Source organism: Neomonachus schauinslandi, chromosome 4, assembly GCF_002201575.2.
Source record: "Neomonachus schauinslandi chromosome 4, ASM220157v2, whole genome shotgun sequence".
In the NCBI taxonomy this organism is placed as follows: domain Eukaryota; kingdom Metazoa; phylum Chordata; class Mammalia; order Carnivora; family Phocidae; genus Neomonachus; species Neomonachus schauinslandi.
Genome location: NC_058406.1, coordinates 148,389,922 through 148,411,651, shown reverse-complemented (window position 1 = coordinate 148,411,651; position 21,730 = coordinate 148,389,922). Strand labels below are relative to the sequence as shown.

The 21,730-nt window shown below is 44.9% G+C and overlaps 1 protein-coding gene across 1 annotated transcript in view; it reads right to left on the bottom strand.

Annotated features, from left to right (window-relative positions):
• PTDSS1 (phosphatidylserine synthase 1) overlaps positions 1-21,730 on the bottom strand; it is a 62,602-nt gene that overhangs the window by 37,691 nt on the left and 3,181 nt on the right. The window contains exons 2-3 of the mRNA XM_021688255.1: positions 14,861-14,952; positions 1,674-1,718 (exon numbers count right to left, since the gene is read on the bottom strand). Coding sequence (XP_021543930.1) covers positions 1,674-1,718; positions 14,861-14,952 — 137 coding nt within the window. The remainder of the gene's footprint in view (positions 1-1,673; positions 1,719-14,860; positions 14,953-21,730) is intronic.

The window sequence follows — 21,730 nt, the reverse complement described above, 5'->3', positions numbered from 1 at the left end:
TGCAACCAGGACAATCTACTTAAAAATGGAAATGAATCACGTCACTTCTGCGAAAAATCCTCCCGGGACTTCCCACTGTCCTTCCTGTCTGCCCTCCTTACTGGCCCACACGCCCAGTGGGGCTCTGTCCCTGCCCGACTCTGGCCTCTCTCTTACTACTCCCCTAGGGCCTGCTCTGCTCCACCACAATGGCCTGTAACACACCACGCTCTTTCTGGCTGGAGACCATTTTAGTAGCCTTTCCCTTTGCTTGGCTTCCAGTGACCCCAATCCTTGCCAGATCCTACTTTGCACAAGCACATTTCCGTGAAGCATTCTTCCTTGCGCATGCATGTGAAAGCAGTCACTCGGTCACCATCAGGCCGCATGGTTTTAATTAATTTCTGAACACTTGGCGGCATGGGATACTTTTTGATTATTGATTTGTTTAGTAGTTTGTTTGCGATAGCTGTCCTCCCTCCCGGGGGGGGAGCCTCCTGTCTGTCTGGCCCTCCCCTGCAGCTTCAGGGCACAGACCTCCACACAGGGGCGCTCAGTGAACACCTGCTAAAGGAAGGACATCACTCCATTCAAAGGGATTCACCTGTGATCTCTGAAGGTTGAAAGAAAAACAGGCAACCTTAAGCAAAATATCCATTTTTAGGGTTCTTTTCATAACATTACATTTTCTGAACCTAAAATAACTTACTTGATGTCTTTTTTAGGCAGGACAAAGCCAAGAGCCGACATTTGAAAGATGTGTTTTGAGTCCATTCAGGGGATTTGAGTATTTGTGGACTCGAAATCAAGTAATAACAAGACATCCAATATTTATAGAGATGCTTATCACTGACCCTTATTTCAAATCAGGGCTCTCTGTCTAAAGACTTCGCCCTTTCCAGGATCTTTCCCATTCACAACACTCAGGAGACTGCCAGGTTTTCGGGCCCTTCTGGACGCTGACAAGACAGTGCCCACAGCACCCGTGAAGGGCAACATCAAGATGCATCAAGAAAAACAAGCACATCCCCTTATGTCAGACCCCATGTACATTAAGAGACAACAGCAGGGGGTGAGTGGAGTTGGAACAGTTCACCTGTATGAGAATCTGAAGTTATCACCAATATGTTTGTTTTGTGTCAAAGAATTTTCATAAAAATTTATATTAGGAATAACATAATTATTTATCTTATCATATTTTATTTTAAATTATTATTTACTTTTATTTATTATTTATTTTATTAATTTTTATTATAAATTATTTTATTACTATGTTTATTGCTGAAGGAAGGATGTCACTCCATTCAAAGGGATTCACCTGTGATCTCTAAAGGTTGAAAGAAAAACAGGCGACCTTGCACAAAATATCCATTTTTAGGGTCCTTTTCATAACATTACATTTTATGCCACACTGACCTGCAACACACCGTGCTCCTTCTGGCTGGAGACCATTTTAGTAGACTTTCCCTTTGCCTGGCTTCCAGTGACCCCAATCCTTGCCAGATCCTACTTTGCACAAGCACGTTTCCGTGAAGCATTCTTTCACGGAAGTGAAGTATGGAATTGGGCATGGAATTGTAGCCAATTCCAAAAAGTAAAAGGCTATTAAGTTTTACTGTAAAACTGCTCTACTGATATACAGAAAATGGATTTTAAGTAAAATATATTTCTAAATCTACTAATGGGTAACTCACCAAAAACCATTCTCCATAAGGCTGGATGAGGTCGAGTAAATGGGCCTGCGGAGGGAAAATGTAAGGTTAGAACAAACGGGTTTCAAACAAAAACTAAAAGCAAAGTGCTGACTGCTATAGCGATTTTAAAAAAAAGCTCTCTACTGTCAAAATTTTTTTCTACATAAATATTTTGAGGTCAAGTCTAGGTTAAAATATTTTATTCCCATTGTAGCAACTGTCACCACAACCGTAACAGGTACCAGTTTCTACAACAGACGTTTGTTTTCAAAGCTTTGTCTTTAGAACTCAGACCGTAATTTCCCAGGGAAACAATGTTACAACAGTGAGCGGTTACCAGTCCAGCCAGCCTGAAAGAGTTCTTCAAACATACTGAGGTTTAACAAGTGAAATCTCCCAGCCCAGCTACAGAGAGTGTGAGTGTGTGTGTGTGTGTGTGCGTGCGAGTGAGAGAGAGAGAGAGAGAGAGAGAGCGCGCGAGAAGAGTTCTTCAAACATACTGAAGTTTAACAAGGGAAATCTCCCAGCCCAGCGACAGAGTGGGGGGGGGGGGGTGCGCGAGTTAGAGACTCAGAGAGAGAGAGAGAGAGAACACGAGCGCTCTGGGAATTAAACAGGAGAAACACTGCTTTGAGAACACGTGAAGTGGGGTATGAAACTGAAAATAAATCCTTTGAGCACTGGAATGTGCTAGTGCAGTAGCTTTTGATCATGAACTGTGGTAACAAAACACCTCTGACATGGCAACCCTGACCAGACACACAGACGCAGCTTCTGCACCATGAAAACAGGCTTCACAGGACGAAACTTACTCTGACTACAAGTGACCCACCAACACTTTCTCTTCTTGTTTATCTCTTTAAAAAAAAAAAAAAAAAAGTAGAAGCAAGCAAGCAAGCCAGCCAGGCCTTGATCTACTAAACCGACTCACCATCAACGGAAGGGTTACAGTTCACGAATACTGAACAGTGCTCTCGTGGGCACTGGACCTATTCGGGGCTGCCCGACCCTGTGGAACAGCCTACCTACATACTCCTGGAGGATTTCCAACATCAGAATCCCACATCTCCCAGGGAGATGTGGGAGCTGGCTGCCCAGCTCCCTTCCTAAATGGGGCTTAGTTCTTTAGTGGCACCTGTGCCAGACTTGATCTCAGGAGCCGGCGATACAGACCTAAGGGTGACGAGCTCTCCTCCACCTCTCCCTCTCCCTCTGCCTGGACCAGCATGGACAGTAGGGGGGAGATGGCACTGGTGATGGGGGCAGTTCCCTGCAGAGGTGACAGTGGGACAGACTATAGCCAGTGCTCACTGGAGTTTCCTCATTAGACCAGTTCTGGGTGACCTGCCAGTTCCTAGAAGCTTAGCCTGGGACCCAGCCTCCTAGTCCCCCAGGAGTCCTCCAGCCGACATCCTATAAGTTTTTTCAATCAGTAATCAGCTTCTGTTGCTGGCAACCTGGAATCCTGTCTGGAGGAAACATTACGTTGTAATTTTTATTCTGGAACTCATCCTCAATCACCCAACTCATCTTAAAAAGACAACTTTGAAACATATTTTAACGGCTTTCTTTTGATGGATCAGGTTCTTATTAGGAAAATCAGTTACAAGTATCCCCTGCCATCCAAATCTAGTCGGTTCCTGAGCTTAGACAGAGGCAGCTCAGAAGGTGAGTGAGGTTCGTGAGGGCCTCCGCTCTATCCAAATTAATATGGTGTCTGAGTTTTGGAATGGCAAGGAGTGAGAGCTCAGATTGAGGGATTTAAATAAAGCGTCTCCAAATCCGTTCAATTTCTGAGTTCTGGTAGCAAAGGCTCAAGACAGCAAGGAATAACTGTATTCTTCCTAACTGGCCGCTTTTTTCTCAGAAAGGCACAGTGAAGCATAGAAACCAGGGTCCCCTTCCAGCTAACAACACGGCTAACTTTTTTCAAGTCCCTGGAAAGCGGACGGCTAAAATGGTCATCTTCTAATTTCCTCTTCCCAACGCCCTCTCCACTGCTGCTGGTCACCACGAGTGGCTTCTGGTTACTGCGGCTGCCTGGCGTGCAAGTTATCACTTCATCCAAATCACCACATTCACCTTTTAGACAGAACACAGGACCCCGGCTTTCTCTAGGCTTCCTCTCACGAGGTGAAGCTCTAAAACGGTATGATTATTTGGCTTGCAACACAATTCCATGCCCAATCACATAAGTTGGGTTATTCTCAAGAGCAATCACAATTATAATAGTACTTTGCTGGGCACTTAGTGCGTAACAGATGGGGGGAGACACCCCCGTTGTCTCCTAATTGTCGTGACAGCTGGGTGGTGCGAGGGTATCATCACTCCCACTTTACAGCTCAGGACACGGAGGCACAGGTACTTGCCCAGGGTCACACAGCCCACAGGACCCCAACTCTGGTCTGAGAGCACTTTGTGCTTTCTGATCCCCTCGGTCAGGCCTGGGCTGGCTCAGGAGGACAAAGCAGGGGCGGTGGGTGGGGAGACGTTGAGGGTTTCAACCAGGGCTGTCTCAGGGCCAGGAGAACGAGGGGAGAGAAGTGAGGGGAGAGAAGTAAGCTAATGAGTGGTGTTTACAGATGCTGCCATGTGGAACAGGTAAGCAAGGTCAGGAAGGACAAGGGGCAGGATGGGGAACTGATGAAGGTCCCTCCTATCAACTAATAGAAGGGCCCCCAAAGTCATCTTCAGCGTACGATGACTTGAAGAGCAGCCTTCTGAAAACAGAACTCAGCTCTCTCTTCTCATCCTGTGAGCGTGTCCAGCATAAATAAGAGGATAGGGCGGTCGAGGAGTTTGGGGTTGACGGGGCCTTGCGGCTCTTCCTTAACCTGACACGGAGCTGCTTCAGCCTCGGGGTATTTCTCTCCATCGGTCTGTGATGCCTGCAACAGGCACATGTTGTTCCAGACTCTGGATGAGAATTTTCCTCTTACTACAGTGCAGTTTGCTGTTTGTTCTAAGTCTTGTCTTGACTTCTCCCTATTGAATCTTTTCCTCTTTTCTCCACATTTCGCACTTCCACTTCATAATATCGCACCACGTTTCTGAAAAAATACATTTTTTTTATTATGTTCAGTTAGCCTGCATATAGTACATCATTAGTTTTTGATGTAGTGTTCAACAGTTTTTTTTTTTTAAAGATTTTATTTATTTATTTGAGAGAGAGAGTGAGAGAGAGAGAGAGGGGGGAGCGGGAGAGGGAGAAGCAGACTCCCTGCTGAGCAGGTAGCCTGATGCGGGACTCGATCCTGGGACTCCAGGATCATGACCTGAGCCGAAGGCAGTCGCTTAACCAACTGAGCCACCCAGGCGCCCCACAAATACAGTTTTTTAAAATGTCCTTTAGGGGGCGCCTGGGTGGCTCAGTCATTAAGCGTCTGCCTTCGGCTCAGGTCATGATCCCAGGGTCCTGGGATCGAGTCCCACATCGGGCTCCCTGCTCGGCGGGAAGCCTGCTTGTCCCTCTCCCACTCCCCCTGCTTGTGTTCCTGCTCTCGGTATTTCTCTCACTGTCAAATAAATAAATAAAATATTAAAAAAAAAAAAATGTCCTTTAGGGGCGCCTGGGGGGCTCAGTTGTTAAGCATCTGCCTTCAGCTCAGGTCATGATCTCAGGGGCCTGGGATCGAGTCCCCCATCAGTCTCCCTGCTCAGCGGGGAGCCTGCTTCTCCCTCTCCCTCAGTCCCTCCCCCTGCTTGTACTCTCTCCCCCTCTCAAATAAATGAAATTAAAAAAAAAATTAAAATGTCCTTTAGCTTTGCAAATCGAAATGTACTGGATGGATCCGAGAAAGGCTTAAGAAATCTGGTGTGGTGAGTTTCAGAGAACAAGCTGCTCTACCCTGAACCACGTAGGTGGGAAGCGTTGGTGTCTTTTGCTACAACAGGTGTAGATAAGGCCCTGGAATGTAAGGTGAGACTTTCAGCAGCGACTTGCAAAACCCATTCCAGGCTTTATTTCAGTCATCACATCTGCCCACTCCTTTCTGAAAAGGCACTCTAAATGTTTTGGTGCGGTATTTCAAGGAGTACACTCTAGCAGCATTACTCACTAAGATTACCTACCTTACCATCAAAGCCGGGAATACTGCTGAAAATACTATTTGTATTATTTTGCGTTTTAAAAAAACATGGAGGATGAGGCTGGTGTGTTTTTCTCTTATTACGAACCCTGACACTGATGCTCACAACATCACCCACCCTTGCCTGCTCCAGTCAGGTCAGCTTTGGGGCCGTGCTTCCCGCAGCTCTCCTCTGCCCGGGCATGTTAGCGCTGCCCACAGTCTTCCCCGAACATTCACGCTATCTCCATGCTTTCCCCACAGATCCCACTTGTCAGCAGACTACTTCGTCAGTGGGCAAGTCTGGGCAGGGCACCTTCTTCCTCCTCTGCCCCGTGTTATGGTCTGGAAGGTAGGGGGCACTCCATCTCAGGGTCTGCGTCTTCTCTAGGCTTTATTTCTTTTCCTTTTTAATTTAATTCTATTTTATTATGTTATGTTAGTCACATACAATGCATCATTAGTTTTTGATGTAGTGATCCACGCTTCACTGTTTGCGTATAACACCCAGTGCTCCATGCAGTACGTGCCCTCCTTAATACCCAACACCAGGCTAACCCACCCCCCCACCCCCCTCCCCTCTAGAACCCTCAGTTTGTTTCTCAGAGTCCATAGCCTCTCATGGTTCATCTCTCCCTCCGATTTCCCCCCCTTCATTTTTCCCTTCCTTCTCCTAATGTCCTCCATGCTATTCCTTATGTTCCACAAATGAGTGAAATCATATGATAATTGGCTTTCTCTGCTTGACTTAGTTCACTGAGCATAATCTCCTCCAGTCCCATCCATGTTGATGTAAAAGTTGGGTATTCATCCCTTCTGATGGCTGAGTAATATTCCCTTGTATATATGGACCACATCTTCTTTATCCATTCATCTGTTCAAGGGCATCTTGGCTCTTTCCACATTTCTGACTTGATAAAACGTGCCTGCAAGAGCTACTCTTCTAGATCACGTGGGAGGTATGGGGAAGGGCTTCTCCAGGAGGTGACGAACCAGTGCTGTTTGGTTCCGGGTTGTGACTTCTTCCCGGGGCCACGCTCAAACGTGGCTTGGTTTACTTTATCAGTCCCTCCATCTAGGACACATAATTTTCAATCAGATATTAAGAATGAGTTTGATTTCAAAGGAAACAGAAATCAAATGGCTTTGCCATAAGAAGAGCTAGCACTTCAAAAACTACCTCAGAGGGGCACCTGGGTGGCTCAGTCATTAAGGAATTGCCTTCCGCTCAGGTCATGGTCCCAGGGTCCTGGGATCGAGGCCGGCATCGGGCTCCCTGCTCAGCGGGAAGCCTGCTTCTCTCTCTCCCACTCCCTCTACTTGTGCTCCCTCTCTCACTGTCTCTCTCTCTCTCTTTGTCAAATACATAAATAAAAAAAATCTTAAAAAAAGAAAACTACCTCAGAAATGAGAACATAAGATAGCACACAAAAAATAAGAATAAAAAAAAATTAAAAAAGAAAATAAGATCACAGCTCCACTCGCCAGCAGCCTGTTAGGATTCCCATGAATAACTAAGTTCAAGGGACCGAACCTTAGGGAAGTAGTTGCGTCTCCAAGAGCTATGGGCCTGTGCCCTCTTTGTCTGCTTCTTCTCTTGATTATCACTGTTTTTCAGCTTTAATGAGGTATATCGACAAAGATTATTATTATTTGCGATTTTAAATTCCTCTAGGAAAAACCTAGAAAAGGTGAGTAAAATGATCTTTAAGCAAATTTCAAACCTAAGAAAGAATTTTTTTTTTTTTAAAGAAAAAGTAGTGGAGCGGGAAACAGGATGAGAGGAGGACAAGAATTTTGTTTCAAATTTAGGGGGCAGTGAATCTTCTGGCTCACCTTCAAACCTCAAGGAGATGTGATTAACACTATCTTAGCTCAGAGAAGTCAAATGAGGCCAAAGGACAAACCGAAGGATGAATTCAGGAAAATCAAGAAATACTAGTATTTCACTCTCCTCAAAATACCTTAAAGAAGTGCTGAATGGCGTTCCTCTTGCAGACAAGGATTAGGAAAGAGAAGGCTGATTCTGTGAACCTTCTTCTGGGCAGACTCATGACTTGATCCCACAAATACTTATTGAGAGGCCCTGTGGGCCAGGCACTGGGGGTACAGAAAAGGCTTGGGCAGTTTGGGGAGAGCGGGGTCCAAGGGGAAGGAATGGTTCAAGGAAGCCCCCAGAAGCTGGAAAAGCACACCTGAAGGTCACCTGTTGAAAGAAATCTCACAGCCAAACAGGTTTTTAAATTTCACTGCAGTGATGGAGTGATACAGTTATAATTACACCTGAATGATACACCGGTATGGTTAAAATCACACTTCTGCTAGAGTGCCAGTTGCTATAATGAGATGGAGGAAGCATTTAAAAAAAAAAATTTAAGGGAGGGGCGCCTGGGGTGGCTCAGTAGGTTAAGCATCTGCCTTCGGCTCAGGTCATGATCCCACAGTCCTGGGATTGAGCCCCGTGTCGGGCTCCCAGCTCGGCAGGGAGCCTGTTCCCTCTGCCTGCCACTCCCCCTGTCAAATAAATAAAATCTTTAAAAAAAAAAAAATTTAAGGGAACTGGTAGAAAAAGAAAAGAGGGCAGGAAAGAAGCAGCATGGTGTAGATATCAGGTCCTGCTTCTCTGGCTTCACCCCAGGGTCTCTCCCTCCACATCTGCTCACAGGCCTGAAGGAAGGAATTCTAGAACCTACCCCAGTCACCCACCCTGGGGATGAAATTCTGTTTGGGTGTCCACTGCTCTCCCAGATAACTCAGTGGTAAAATCTAAGCCAATGCAAGCAATCCTTTCTCTCTCTCTCTTTTTTTTTTAAAGATTTATTTACTTATTTGACAAAGAGAGAGATAGCGAGAGAGGGAACACAAGCAGGGGGAGTGGGAGAGGGAGAAGCAGGCTTCCCGCCGAGCAGGGAGCCCGATGTGGGGCTCGATCCCAGGACCCTGGGATCATGACCTGAGCCGAAGGCAGACGCTTAACGACTGAGCCACCCAGGCGCCCCTCCTTTTTCTCTTTTATTCTTCTGGTCAGTGAAGATCTATCATGTGCCCACTTGTTTGGGCACTATAAATTCCTGTCCTCAGGTATGGATGGAGAAGAGGCACAGGGCCCAATTCTGGTCAAAGAGAAGTGAGGACAAGCGTGCTGGAGGGTTTCTAGCAAGGGTTTCTTCACCCTTAAAAAGATCGAAGAAGTGCCCTCCTCCTCCTTTGGACACTGCCCGAGACCGTCTGTCCAGCACTGCATCAGCTCTCACGGGACCATTAGGGTAGCAGCGCACAGCATCCACAGGCTGAGGATGGAGCAGCAGAAAAAAGCGAAGAGCCTGAGTCTTCACATGTCACCGAGCCGCTAAATTAGCCAACCCTGGAACCACTCTATCTCAGAACTTCCTGACATTCGGGAAAGTAAACATTCCCTTTATTCTTCAAGTCATTTTGAAATGGGTTTCCTCTTACTTGTGGCCAAAAGCATCCTGTTATAAAACCCGATGGAGAAAGTTAAGGGCTTCCTTGGTTATTTAGACTCTACAAAAAGCATCATGGGGCCCCCACTTCCTGAAGGAGTTGACTGATTCTACCACCTAGCACAGATGAGCTCACACAATCGAATTTAGGCGTACACTCAAACACACTGGGCAGCCTTTGCGAGGTCAAGGATAAACGCGTTCGAAGTTGCCAAAACAGAGCCATTCTGGGAATGCCATCCACTGCAGGCACTCCCCCAAAACTGCCTTTCAAGGAGAAGGCTAATGTTGGGCTCTGTTTCTCCCATCCATTTTCATTACTTAATTCGAGACTATGTGCCAAGGGTGGGGGTGAACAGAAGATAAAGTGACAAGACTGGAACAAGAAGAGGCATGTATACTCTGCTCAGAGAAGCAGCCACCCAGCATCGGGGCCCCCGCGAAGGCCTGAAGTCTGAGTGCTGGCTCTGGGAGTGGACAGCCACATAGCTCGGGAGTACCCTTCCCCAGGGGCCTGGCCAGCTCCCCCATCATCCACACTGGCACCTTCTGAAGCCACCCCTAATTTTAAAATATTCAATAATAACATTCTTTACTGTGGAAAACTTAGTCTTACTAATCATATGTAAAGTGTGGACAAAGGGATCTTTAGACAACAAGGAGGACACAATGTGTTTGCTATGCACACATGGCTTTAAGAGAATCCCTCTAACTAGGTGCTGCCCTAAGTCCTACATGCTCTGCCTGTAGGGGAGTGGTGTGGGTGCAGGCACACACAGAGGTGGCAGGGGAAGGATGTGGTGGGAAGAGACAGGATAGAAGAGAGAGAAGGAGGGATGCCTGGGTGGCTCGGTCGGTTAAGCGTCTGCCTTCAGCTCAGGTCTTGATCACGGGGTGCTGGGATTGAGCCCCCGCATAGGGCTCTCTGCTCAGCAGGGAGTTTGTTCCTCCCTCTGCCTGCCGCTCCCCCTGCTTGTGCTCTCTCTATCTCACGCTCTCTGACAAATAAATAAATAAAATCTTTAAAAAAAAAAAAAAGAGAGAGAGCGAGCGAGAGAGATTGAGAGAGAGAAGGTAGGCTCCGGGTGATATGCTACTCTCTCTGGTCACAGATGACATCTGGGCAATGAAGGGTGGACGCAACCACCCACGAGGTACAGACCAACTAAGACCCTAAGATTATATTCCTGGGGAAAAAGAAAAGCCAGATAGAGAGGAACAGAAGAAAAGGGAGACAAAAACATACACAAAGACAGAGATAAAAACACATCACGATGGACCTAATAAGAAAAATATCCGGAACAAGTCAGACTAAAGGAAGATGCCGGAGCTGAGGTCCCCCCACCAGGCTGACATGGAGCGGCTGGGTGACCTTTCAGGGATGAACGAGGGCGGAGCATCTCAGCTTTCACAGCTGTAAACTGAGCAGGCTGAATGAACCCCATGGGTCTATGGGTCCTCCCCACTTTGTATGCATCACGAAGTCCACAAGCCAGGATAAAAAACGCATAAAACAAACTTAGCTCTTATCGTTCCAGAAGGAAAGCAATAGCGCAGTCCCACAATGAGAGACTGAGTGGGTTAAGTGGACTTTGAAGATTAGAAGACTTCATTAGGGAACAGAAGAAAAAGCAGCAGAAAGCACGTAAAGTGTTGTATCCGACAGACCTCATCCCCCAGCCTTCAGGGCCCTGGGTGCCTACAGGAAACCATCTGCTAATGAAGCCCCAAGCCCAGCTCCTGCTAAAGCCTCACGGAAGGGATGGCTATAAAATCATAAAATCATGGCTATTGAGTGGCTAATTTTTGAGACATCTCAGGCTTCCAAAATGGCACTGGAAAAAGAAAAAGCAAGTTTAAAAAGAAAAAAACAAAGGCAGAAAAGAAATCTTCAGAGCCAAGAAGTTACCTCGGAGGACTCAGCGACAGTTAACACGCAGCCAAGAAAAGCTGAAGGCTTGGAGAGCATACCTGACACCCCTGGACTGACCAGTTCCCTAAGCACCTAGCATGCCTTGGCTGATGTTTAAAAAAAAAAAAAGGTAGTAGGACAGGGACAGACTAGATAAGAAGTAAGAATAAAGGGCACAGAGCAATAATGGTTATGCCACTGCCTGATGACACAGGAGTAAGCAGCAGGCTCTCACAGGTAGGAACGGTAAAGGGAGGAGTGCCCGTGACCACCCCTTTACCTGTCACCTGCTCACCCTCCTTTACTTTTATGCCACCTTTGGAGGAAAAGGCCAGGTTCTAAAGCTCAAGTGGACGACCTACAGACTCGGGTGGTTCCTGTGTATTGCATGCTTTATGCTGCAAGTGGCCACTTAGCTGTCCTACAACGTGGGGCCCTTGAAAGAAAGGATGGGCTGTGTAACGTCCAAGCTCTCCTCTTAACCAAAAATTCTGAACTCTGAGGTTCTGGGTGTTGGAAGAGGGAGGGAAAAGAAAGTTGGCAAATAGCCAAAGAAGTGGTTTGACATCAGGGACTTTTCCTAGAAAATTCTATAGTAGGGTCAATACCCTCTCATTCCATGACCGAGCCATACCATGGACATCTAATCATCATCCTCCAATAATTGTGCATGACTAGAGCTCTCAATCATCACGGAAAGGCCAAACTATGTTTGTCATATCTGCAAAAGTTTGCAGGTGTTATAGACCGAATGTTTGTGTCGCCTGCCAAGATTCATTATGTGATAATTCTAACTCCTACAGTGAAGACTTCTCTTGGACCTTACAGGACTGGACCATAGAGCTACTTGGCTATGAACATTTGCTATTCTTTAAGACACAGGAAGAAGGATCTCAAAGGCAATTGGGAGATTATCTGAGCTGTCATTTCCACCACAAGCCTTAGAGTGCATGGGCCACTGGGTGGGTGGAAGGTGGGGAGAGTATCTCCACCTGAGTTTCAAAAGGCAAGATCAACACCCAGCAGAGCCATGGGGGCAGGCCAAACTCCAGGTGGGCAGAGCTATGGAAACAGACTATTATTACCCCAGTAGGTCTGGAAGGCAGAGCACTGAGCCAAAGAGGACTGATTATTCTTTTTTTTTTTTTTTTAAGTAAACTCTACCCCCCACATAGAGCTGGAACTCACGACACCGAGATCAAGTCACATGCTCTACCGCCTGAGCCAGTCAGGCGCTCCCAGGATTGGTTATTCTTGACCCTTAAAGTCTCATCCAGTTTGCCTTCCTGGTTTTGAACTTGCTTGGGACTTGTCACCCTCCCTTCTTTCCTATTTCTCCCTTTTGGAATGAGAGTGTCTGTCCTGTGCCTGTCCCACTACCAGACTTTGTAAGCACATGTTTGGTTTCATAGGTGCACAGCTGGAGAGGAATTCTGCCACAAGAAGATCTTGTGTTATTTAAGCCATCCGGTCTATGGTATTCTGTTACAGCAGCCTGCACTGACTGAGACAGGTCTTCACATCTTGAAAGGTTTCCACTAAAAATTTAATCTAGAAGCTTGAGTGGTTGGAGAGTTAAACTCAGCTGTCAAATAACTTGGTTATCTAAAACAATTCATTCTCTGAAGGATTCAGTCATGGTTTTACTGGCTGGATTCCTCCACTCCCAGCAAAAATCACGTAGCGCTACATAAGATTAAGCAAAAATACAGAACAAAATGCCCTTGCCATCATCTTGGAAAGACTGAAGGCCTGTAAATCACTGATACTGTGATTTACAATAAGAACTATAGATTTGGTCTTTGTGCCCTTTTCTGGCGCAGAGCTCCTAAAGCCCTTGCAATTTCAAGTGATGAGAATAATGAATATTTTTTGCTATGTTAATGAGACCTGAGGAAACTACCTAAGGATGGGGCTGGTTGCCAGTGGAGACAAACATGTGATTAGAGAGTTGAAACTTTCAGTCCCATCCCCAAGACCTCCAGGGAAGGGTGAGAGGCTGGAGGTTGAGTTCATTTCCCAACAGCCAATGATGCAATCAATTATGCCTATGTAAATGAGGCCTCCAAAAAAACCAAAAGGATGGGGTTTGGGGAGCTTCTGGGTTGGTGAACACTTTTCTGACGCCAGAAGAGTGACACGCTGGAGAGTGCATGGAAGCTCCTAGTCCCTTCCCACATACCTTATCCTATGCATCTCTTCATCTGACTGTTGATGAGTACCCTTTGTAATAAACTGGCACTGTCATCTAGTGAGTAAACGCATTTCCTGCATCCTGTGAGCCACTATAGTAAATTAATCGAACCCAAGGAGGGGTCATGGGAAGCCCTGATTTATAACCATTTGGTCAGAAGCACAGGTGAAAGCCTGAACATGCAATTGGCATCTGCAGTGGGGGGCCATCCTGTGAGCCCTTAACCTGTGGGATCTGATGCTAACTCTGGGTAGACAGTCTCAGAATTGAGTTGGAACTGTAGGGCCGCCAGCTTGTGTCCAAAAATTGCTTACTGGTGGGGGAATACCCCCATCCCTGCTGCTACTTGCCTCCCCCAACACACATAATTTGGAATTCGTATTAGAACTTTGTTACCATGGTAGATTTCCAAGTAGCAAAGAGTAGCACAACGGGCTTCTTATATTACACATTACATTCTACTGAATAGACGGGAGGATAGAGAAGAAACACACCCTCAAGTATGGTGTTTAAACCCAAGTACGGCCCTTGGAGCATAATGCATAGGTAAGACTAAAAAATTTCAAAATATCTTAAGAGTAAAAAACACAGGATATAAAAAGGAAGTGTTTAGAAATGGTTACAGGGAATAAGCAGAGAATATTCTAGGGAGAAGTTACTGAAGAGGAATAAGAAAAAACAAAGCAAGGGACAATTCAGAGGAAAGGGATGAATCTTAAGTATGGCAGCTTTTATTTTATTTTTAAAGATTTTATTTTATTTGACAGAGAGAGCGAGAGAGAGTGAGCACAAGCAGGGGGAGCGGGAGAGGGAGAGGGAGAAGCAGACTCCCCACTGAGCAGGGAGCCCGATGCGGGGCTTGATCCCAGGACCCTGGGATCATGACCTGAGCTGAAGGCAGACGCTTAACTGACTGAGCCACCCAGGTATCCCCTTTAAAAAAAAACAAAAAACAAAGACTTTTCCTCACTCTATAATCATGATGGGGGATAAAATTCACAGTAATGATTGTCTTTTTTTCACCTGATGATGAAAATTCATATCCCAAATGCATGATCAGCAACATTTACTGTGATTAAAGATCACCTGGGACAACACATTATTTAAGTAATACTCATACAGCATTGACCCTGTCCTTAGCAAAAAGGACTAAATAATAATTGAGTATTTTATGACTCAGCTGATATAGCAAAAATAGCAACCAGAACAACAGCTGACACTTACCGAGAGCTTACAATTTGTCAGTCACTATTCAGAGAATTTAACATGTATTAATTTAGTGAATGCTTTCAACAGTACCTACCTGACAATCTCCATTTACAGAACAGAGAGACTCAAGCACTTGGGAAGAAGCTGGGGGACTTCCCCAGGGCCACAAAGCTAGCCAGTGGCGGAATGGGCAGTTTGCCTCCATAGCCCGTGCCCTAACCACCACAGATTAGGTTTTTATTCCCATTTTCTGGTTTCATCTTCTAGATGGCATACCTCCCGAAAAACACCAAAAGGGTACAATGCACAGGAGAAATGTGGTAAAGCATGACATCACTTACCATTGGGAAAAGCTAACACACTGATGATAAGGAAGAAGAAAATGACAGAGAGGATGCCCCTCCAGATGTTGTCCTCTGGGACAGAGTCATCCCTGAAAACAGAAAAGAAAACACGGAGTATTCATTTTCAGGCCTAAACAGTCAATCCAGAAGGCATAGGAGTTCCATGTTCTAAATACCGGGGACTGTTAACTTCACTTTGCAAGCAAAGTCTTTACACACACTACTTACTCCTCACTATCCTTTCCTAAAATAACACAACCTTATACTAAAGTCCAGTCTTACAAGAAATGCAGTTGGCAACCCTACATACCGACACACATTCCACTGAGACAAAACGTCTGAGGATCACTCTTCTTTATAAATTAAAAACAAAAAACAAAAAACCCCCCAAAATCCAGGATGTCAAAAGGTAAGGTTTATTTTGGAGAAATGCCTTTTGATTTCAATAATCACTAAAGATGACCTTTATGATGTACACTGTGGCAAAGAAATCTTTTGAAGTCAGAAAGAAAGCATAAGATTATAAGGAAGAAGGGCACAATGCAATGAGATTATCAATTCTTAAAAACGGGCAGTTGGCCATCTAAGGGATGAAAGAAAAGGGCAAAATGCTGGGTAATAAGAAAGCACCAGAAAACAATATTAAAAGAAAAATCATGAGAAAACAGAATACAAGATTTACGGTCAGACCAGTAGCAAAAGCCCTATAAAGAAAGGGGATGAGTTTCCTCCCTCTGTGCCTGGTCATTTCTATTGCTGTATTTATCTCTTCCATAACCCTAGTAACTGAAATGATTCCATTTATTAGTTGGTATGTTGTCTGTCTTCAATATAGAAAGAAAACTCCTGGGGCACCTGGGTGGCTCAGTCAGTTAAGTGTCTGACTCTTTATTTCAGCTCAGGTCATGATCCCAGGGTCATGAGATCAAGCCCCATATCGGGCTCCATGCTGAGCATGGGGCTTGCTTAGGATTCTCTCTCTACTCCTTCTTCTGCCCCCACTCCCCTGCCCTGCCCTGCCCTGCCCTGCCCTGCCAAAACAAAACAAAAGGATATATAGAAAGTAAACTCCTGAAGGCAGGGCATTATTCACTCATCGTATCCTCAAAGGCTGGCACACAATAAGCCCTCAGTGGATATTTGTGGACTGATTACTGATTACAAAGAAAATCTATTGTATAAAACCATGTAAAATTTCCCAAATGGAAATTTTCTTAACATTGATGGCAGAGAAAAATTAGGTTCTGACAGTTTATATTTAAAAAAAAAAGGAAAGTCTAGTAGCATACTTGGGGCTCAAGAGAATCAAACAAAGGAGGGAAAACAGAACTCTCACACAGTAAGATTTTCTGAATTATTGATAATTATTAAGAAGCTCGAGAGAGGGAAGTCCAGAATTTTCAGTTTAAAAACGTGCAGGATGAGTAGAGAGAAAACAGGAGAAAAGAACGGAAGGAGATATTTAGACATAATGAGACTAGTAGCAATAAATTCAAAAGTGATTTCTGAAAGTTGGGTTTATCTGTGCAAGGACTGCAGTGAAAGAGCTTTCAAAAGACAGATATTAAATTAAGATTAAACATTACTGAAGGAAAAGAAAAGAGGTCAAAAAAAACCTTAAAGGAAAATCAAGTTAACATATAAAAAAAATCTAGAACATCAGAATACATGAAGAGGTATGGAATGAAACGGTAATCAATTACCCAATTAAAGACTAGGTCCTGGGGTATTGGGCTTCCAAAAGAGAAGTTAATTTAGATACCAACTTCTGTGCATGCTAACTTTCTGTACCCAACTAAATGATTTCCAGATTTATAACAGGACTGAACATAAGGTTCCGAGGTAAGAGATCATACAGATCCCATTCCTTAAATCATCATCTGGCCCAACAGCACTAACACTAATGCTGGACAAACAATGCTTCACTGTTAACTTCATAGATCTGCTTATAAAACCAAACTACCCAATCAGACGGACTTCCTCTTGCAGCAAAGTGTAATCATATTTTAATGTACACCCCAACAATTTAACATCTGCCCAGAAGTTATGAACATGGTCGGCCCTAAAAATGCTAGCCCAATCATTTACTAGGGTACTTGCCATGGCCTTTGGCTTAGGGAAGCCCTATGTCCAATTTCCAAGACGAGCTTTTATTGAAGAATGGCTACACACAGGGACTGGGGGAACACAACGTCCTCATTCAGGCCAACATCCCACTACCGATACCAGTAACAATAATGACAATAACAACAGCTCCCCTTTATCAAGTATTTACTGTGTACCAGGCACTGGACAGGCAGTTTCGAAACATCATCTCTAATTGTCACAACCCATCTGTGAAATGGGGTACTATCAACCATATTTTACAAATGAGGTAACAAAGGCTCAGGAAGGTTACGTAATTCTAATTTGCCCAAGCCTATAATTTTAAGAAGTTGCAGAGTTTCCATTTGAAACCAGGTCTGCTAGACTCTGAAGATGATGAGCCAAGCTGCCTCCTAAAAAAATTATGTCATCCTAAATCTATCTGACTCATGTTAGATGCACAGGGATGGTATAAAAGAGTTTGACAGGGCACACATAAAAGCAAGGCTGAAATAAATTAACTGTTGCCTGGGAAAAGAAGGTTGATACTGTAATTCATACTTTTTACTAAAAATATATTCTAGATGATTGGAAGAAGTAAAAAAAAAAAAAACAAACAAACAAAACAACAACAACAAAAAACCAAAACTGCAAAACCAAAAATCAAAAACCCAAAAAAGCTCTGGAAGAAACAATGGATGAATTAAAAAACCAAAAACAAAACACACCAATGCCAGGGCACGCTGCCCTGCCAACTCTCCTGGTTCTGACAACCTTGACCACAGCCCTGACTTCTCCCCAAGGCCTACTGCCGCCATCGGCCACAAATGTCTCAACCTCTGGTGCTCTGGACTTGCCACGCAACTTCCGCAACTGGCATTTTCTTTGCACGGCCCCCCAGTTCTGTGGAGGAGTATTATCTTGACTTGGAGGAGGAAGGAGATAAAGCTCTTGCTTTCTCTGGCCCACAGTTACACACAAATAAGAGGCTGAGTGGAAGTAGGAGCCAGGGCTTCTGGAACATTGGCTCTAGGTCAAGACTGCTACATTTACCAAAATGATACAGACAGACAAGCTGGGGGGGGTGGGTGGGTGTGTGTGGGGGGGGGAGTAGGCCAAGTCCTTTTCCCTCTCTGCCAAATTTAGGAGGTGCTCCGGAAGCATGTGGGGGTAGCCCTGACTACATACAGTGAAAATACTGAATGGGCAGATTACAATAAAACCGTAATTTAACCTCCAGAGGGCACACATTCCATCTCATTCCTCTGAGGTACCTCGGGCGCCCAGCACAATCCTTGGCCCACAGCAGGCCTTCTCAAAACAGTGGGTGCCAGAATGAGCGAGACGCTATGGCTGAGTGGGCCCAGCGACTCAGGTCACGTGAGGGTGAACCACAGCCTGAGCCCACGGAGTCCACTAACGGTGGCTTTCCTGTCCTGGTGGGGATGGCCAGTCAAACATTCAAACACTTCAACTCCTTCTGTCAAATGCTGTTTCAACCAATATAAGGAACTAACTGCCCAGAAAACAGAGAATGTCCTAAAAGCAGGAAAGGTATAAAGGAAAGCCCTGAACTAAAAAAAGTCTGCACTCAGAAAAAATTTTAGACTCCGTTTCTGTGTCAGTTTAGTGTCTGACTATAGGCAGGCAGTGGGCGAGGCCGACTTCAGGAAACCGAAGCACACTCCACGCAGTCACTCACATGTCACCTCGACAAGGCTTCCTCCCTGGGGCCAGGCAGAAAGGAACCTTTTACCAGGACTCCTAAGGCTGCTAAGTAGGTTGTCCTCCCTCCCCCCATCTTCTCCTACCCTTCCCTTTAATAGGAGTCCTTGAAATTGAGACACACAGGTAGGGTCATGTTGATAAGGCCGGTCCCTGTTAAGGATCCTCTCTCCCAATGGAAAACCTAGTCCCAGGTTACAAGGTGGAGCGGTGTTAACTAGCTTTGGTATTGTCTTTAAAGACTACATTCATTTCATTTTACAGTAAGTTATAATCCTTGTTGAGAATTATAACTTAGATCTATCAATGAAAGGAGAAGAGTGATATCTTTTTAAAGTTCTTATTGGATAAATGATTTCCTGTATTTGATTCATTTAGCATTTACTGGGTGTGTATCCTGGGATGATGAAGGTATTTGGCCTCAAAAAATTGATATAGTAACAAATACTATAATGCCAATAAGAGACACACAATAATAAAAGATATTTGGAAGTATATAAACATGTCTTCCTCAAACAATTGAGAAAGGTGTCCGGGAAGGCGCCCATCCAGGTGGACTGTGCAGGATACCATGGGCTCGTGGGTAGACAGGAGGCACCGGGAGGTGCTCTCTAGCAGCAGAGGGCCGCCAGCCTGGCACTGGGTGTGGGGTCGGTGAGCCAGCTGGGCCTGCTGTGTGCCCTGCGTGCAGGTGTCGGGGGTGGGGGACAAGGCTAGAGAAGGAAAACTCCTCCACAATGAAAGACCACAGAGTCCAGCCAGCATTCCCTACAGGTGATGGGGATGCAGTGACAGACTGTATGCAGGGACAGATGGGGTCACAACTTTGTCTTAGAAGGTCATGAGGGCAGCGGTGTGGAGGACAGGTGCGAGGGAGGTGGAATAAAGGTTTGGGAGCATACTATCCCAAAGGATAAGGGGATTGCTGAGCCAAGGCCTGGGCCTGGGCAGAAGAGAAGAGCTCTGAGAGCTGTAAAGGCCCAGTGAGACCTGGGAAGATAAACTAGGTCTACTCCAGGTGAGCAGACACCTGGACCGTTGAATAGCTGAACTGAATTAAACGGGATACCAGGGCCAGGGGCTCAGAAAGCAGTTATGGCTGACTGGATAAGACCTGGTTTCTGGATTCAATGAGACTGAAAACCTGCTAACTTCCCTACAAAAATCTGAGGCTACAGAAATTATTAGCACAAGACTAACTGTATTACCCTCGGTAACAGAATTATAGCTAAAATGCTAAACACCAGGTAACAACTGGTAGGCATGCAATCTCTCTGAGGTAAGGCAGCATTTAAACCAAATAAACATCGGAAGTCACCCAGGAACCTATTTCCTACAGAAGACCCCAAAGAAATATAGGATTCATTTTCCCCTCCAATAAGCTTATAATCGTATTAGGGACCTAAAACACCAGACGTAAATATAAGAAAGGATATAGAAGATGCTTACTGAAATCCAAGGAGAAATATGATTCAAATAGTAAGTGGGGAAGAGAAACGTGAAGATCACTCGTAACTGGACCTCATCAGAGGGCACCACCTGACAGTGTACTTTGTTCCCCGCCCCCACCCCACCAGGGCTGGTTTAACCCCAGCACACAGCCGCTGTGGACCATCACTTAATAGAGCTGGTGTCAGGGAACAAGGACATCCAGGCCTTCTGTTAATGGGAGAGAAAGAACATGATGTACGCAAAGGAAACAGAACCAAGACAACTGAATCAGCAGTATCAGGAGATGTTTTCTAATGGGATTTATATGGGCTAAAGGGGAAAGAATGGGGAAAGTTGGCAGGTCTCCATGAGGGAGGTGACAAAGAAGGCAGAACTAAGTAAGGCTCAGGGACCTGATGAAGAATGGGAGCTCCAAGTCTACTCAGGGAAATGAAATAAAAACCATTCTTAACAAGTAAATAAGAACAAATCAACCAAAAGTCTGTCCATGTCCCTGCCCTCCTCTGTCTCCTGAGTCTCCTGTCAAGGAGAAAGCCAGCACAGACAGACTAGGAAGCACTCAGGGACAGCAAGCTGCAGGAAGGCAATCTCTTCTGGGGTAAGTGAGGATTGGATGAGGTTCTCGGACAGGCACTCCTGGAGAGGTGGATTCCATGGTTTTATTGCCGAGTGCCTCTTAAGGAAAGCGTGGGCTGCTGTGAACGGGATTTAGTAGATTTGGGTGTTTTCAAATCTGATGTTTGAGTTTTTGCCATGAGGGCCATTCACTATGTCCAAGTTTGCCAATCTCTGAAAGCAGAATAAATATGAAACACCTCAGTAATTATACTCTGAACTCGAGACAAAGGTTCTCCCTGCTCCATTTTGGCTGAACAAACTTCCAAGACTTACGCCAAAGCATTTATCTTATAAGAAGACTTATTCTAAAATGTGGCAAAATGAGCTTGGGGAGAATGATTCGATGGCATCTGGTTTATTTTTAATGATAGTGAAAGAGACAGGAGATTTAAACACTATGATTTCACAGTGAGTTGGCCTAGTTGCTATTTAATAAAAGAACTACTTGACAAATCCAAACCTGTCTCAGACTTCTGTGCGTGGTATCTAATCCTACACAATCCTAAATTCTTGCTGTGTCTCTGCAGTATGTGACAGGACCCAGCTACTGTTGCTCACCTACTGGTCATACGGCACCCCAAAAGTATTCGATCTCCTGTTCTCTTACATCACTAGTCTTTGAAAAACACACTTTTTCACTGTTACTGAAGGAACTGCACTGAACAGTCATCCAACTAATCCTGTTATAAAGTAAGGATAAGGTACTGGAGACAATCATTACAAAAGAGCAGAGAATGAATAATTTTCATTTAAGAAGTCGCTACTTTCAATCTTTATGGAGAAAGAGCGATCACTGTAATGTCCCACTTTAAAGGGTCACAAATCATTACAAAAAATGAGTAAGAGGTAGTAAGTACCAACTGCACTAATGGTGCTTATGATTTTATAGAAGGTGAAACTTGTTATTAATGAGTTCTTCAACAGATGGTTTCTCTTTATGAAATTATTGGAAGAAATAAAAAGATTATTATTTTTGGAAAAGACCAT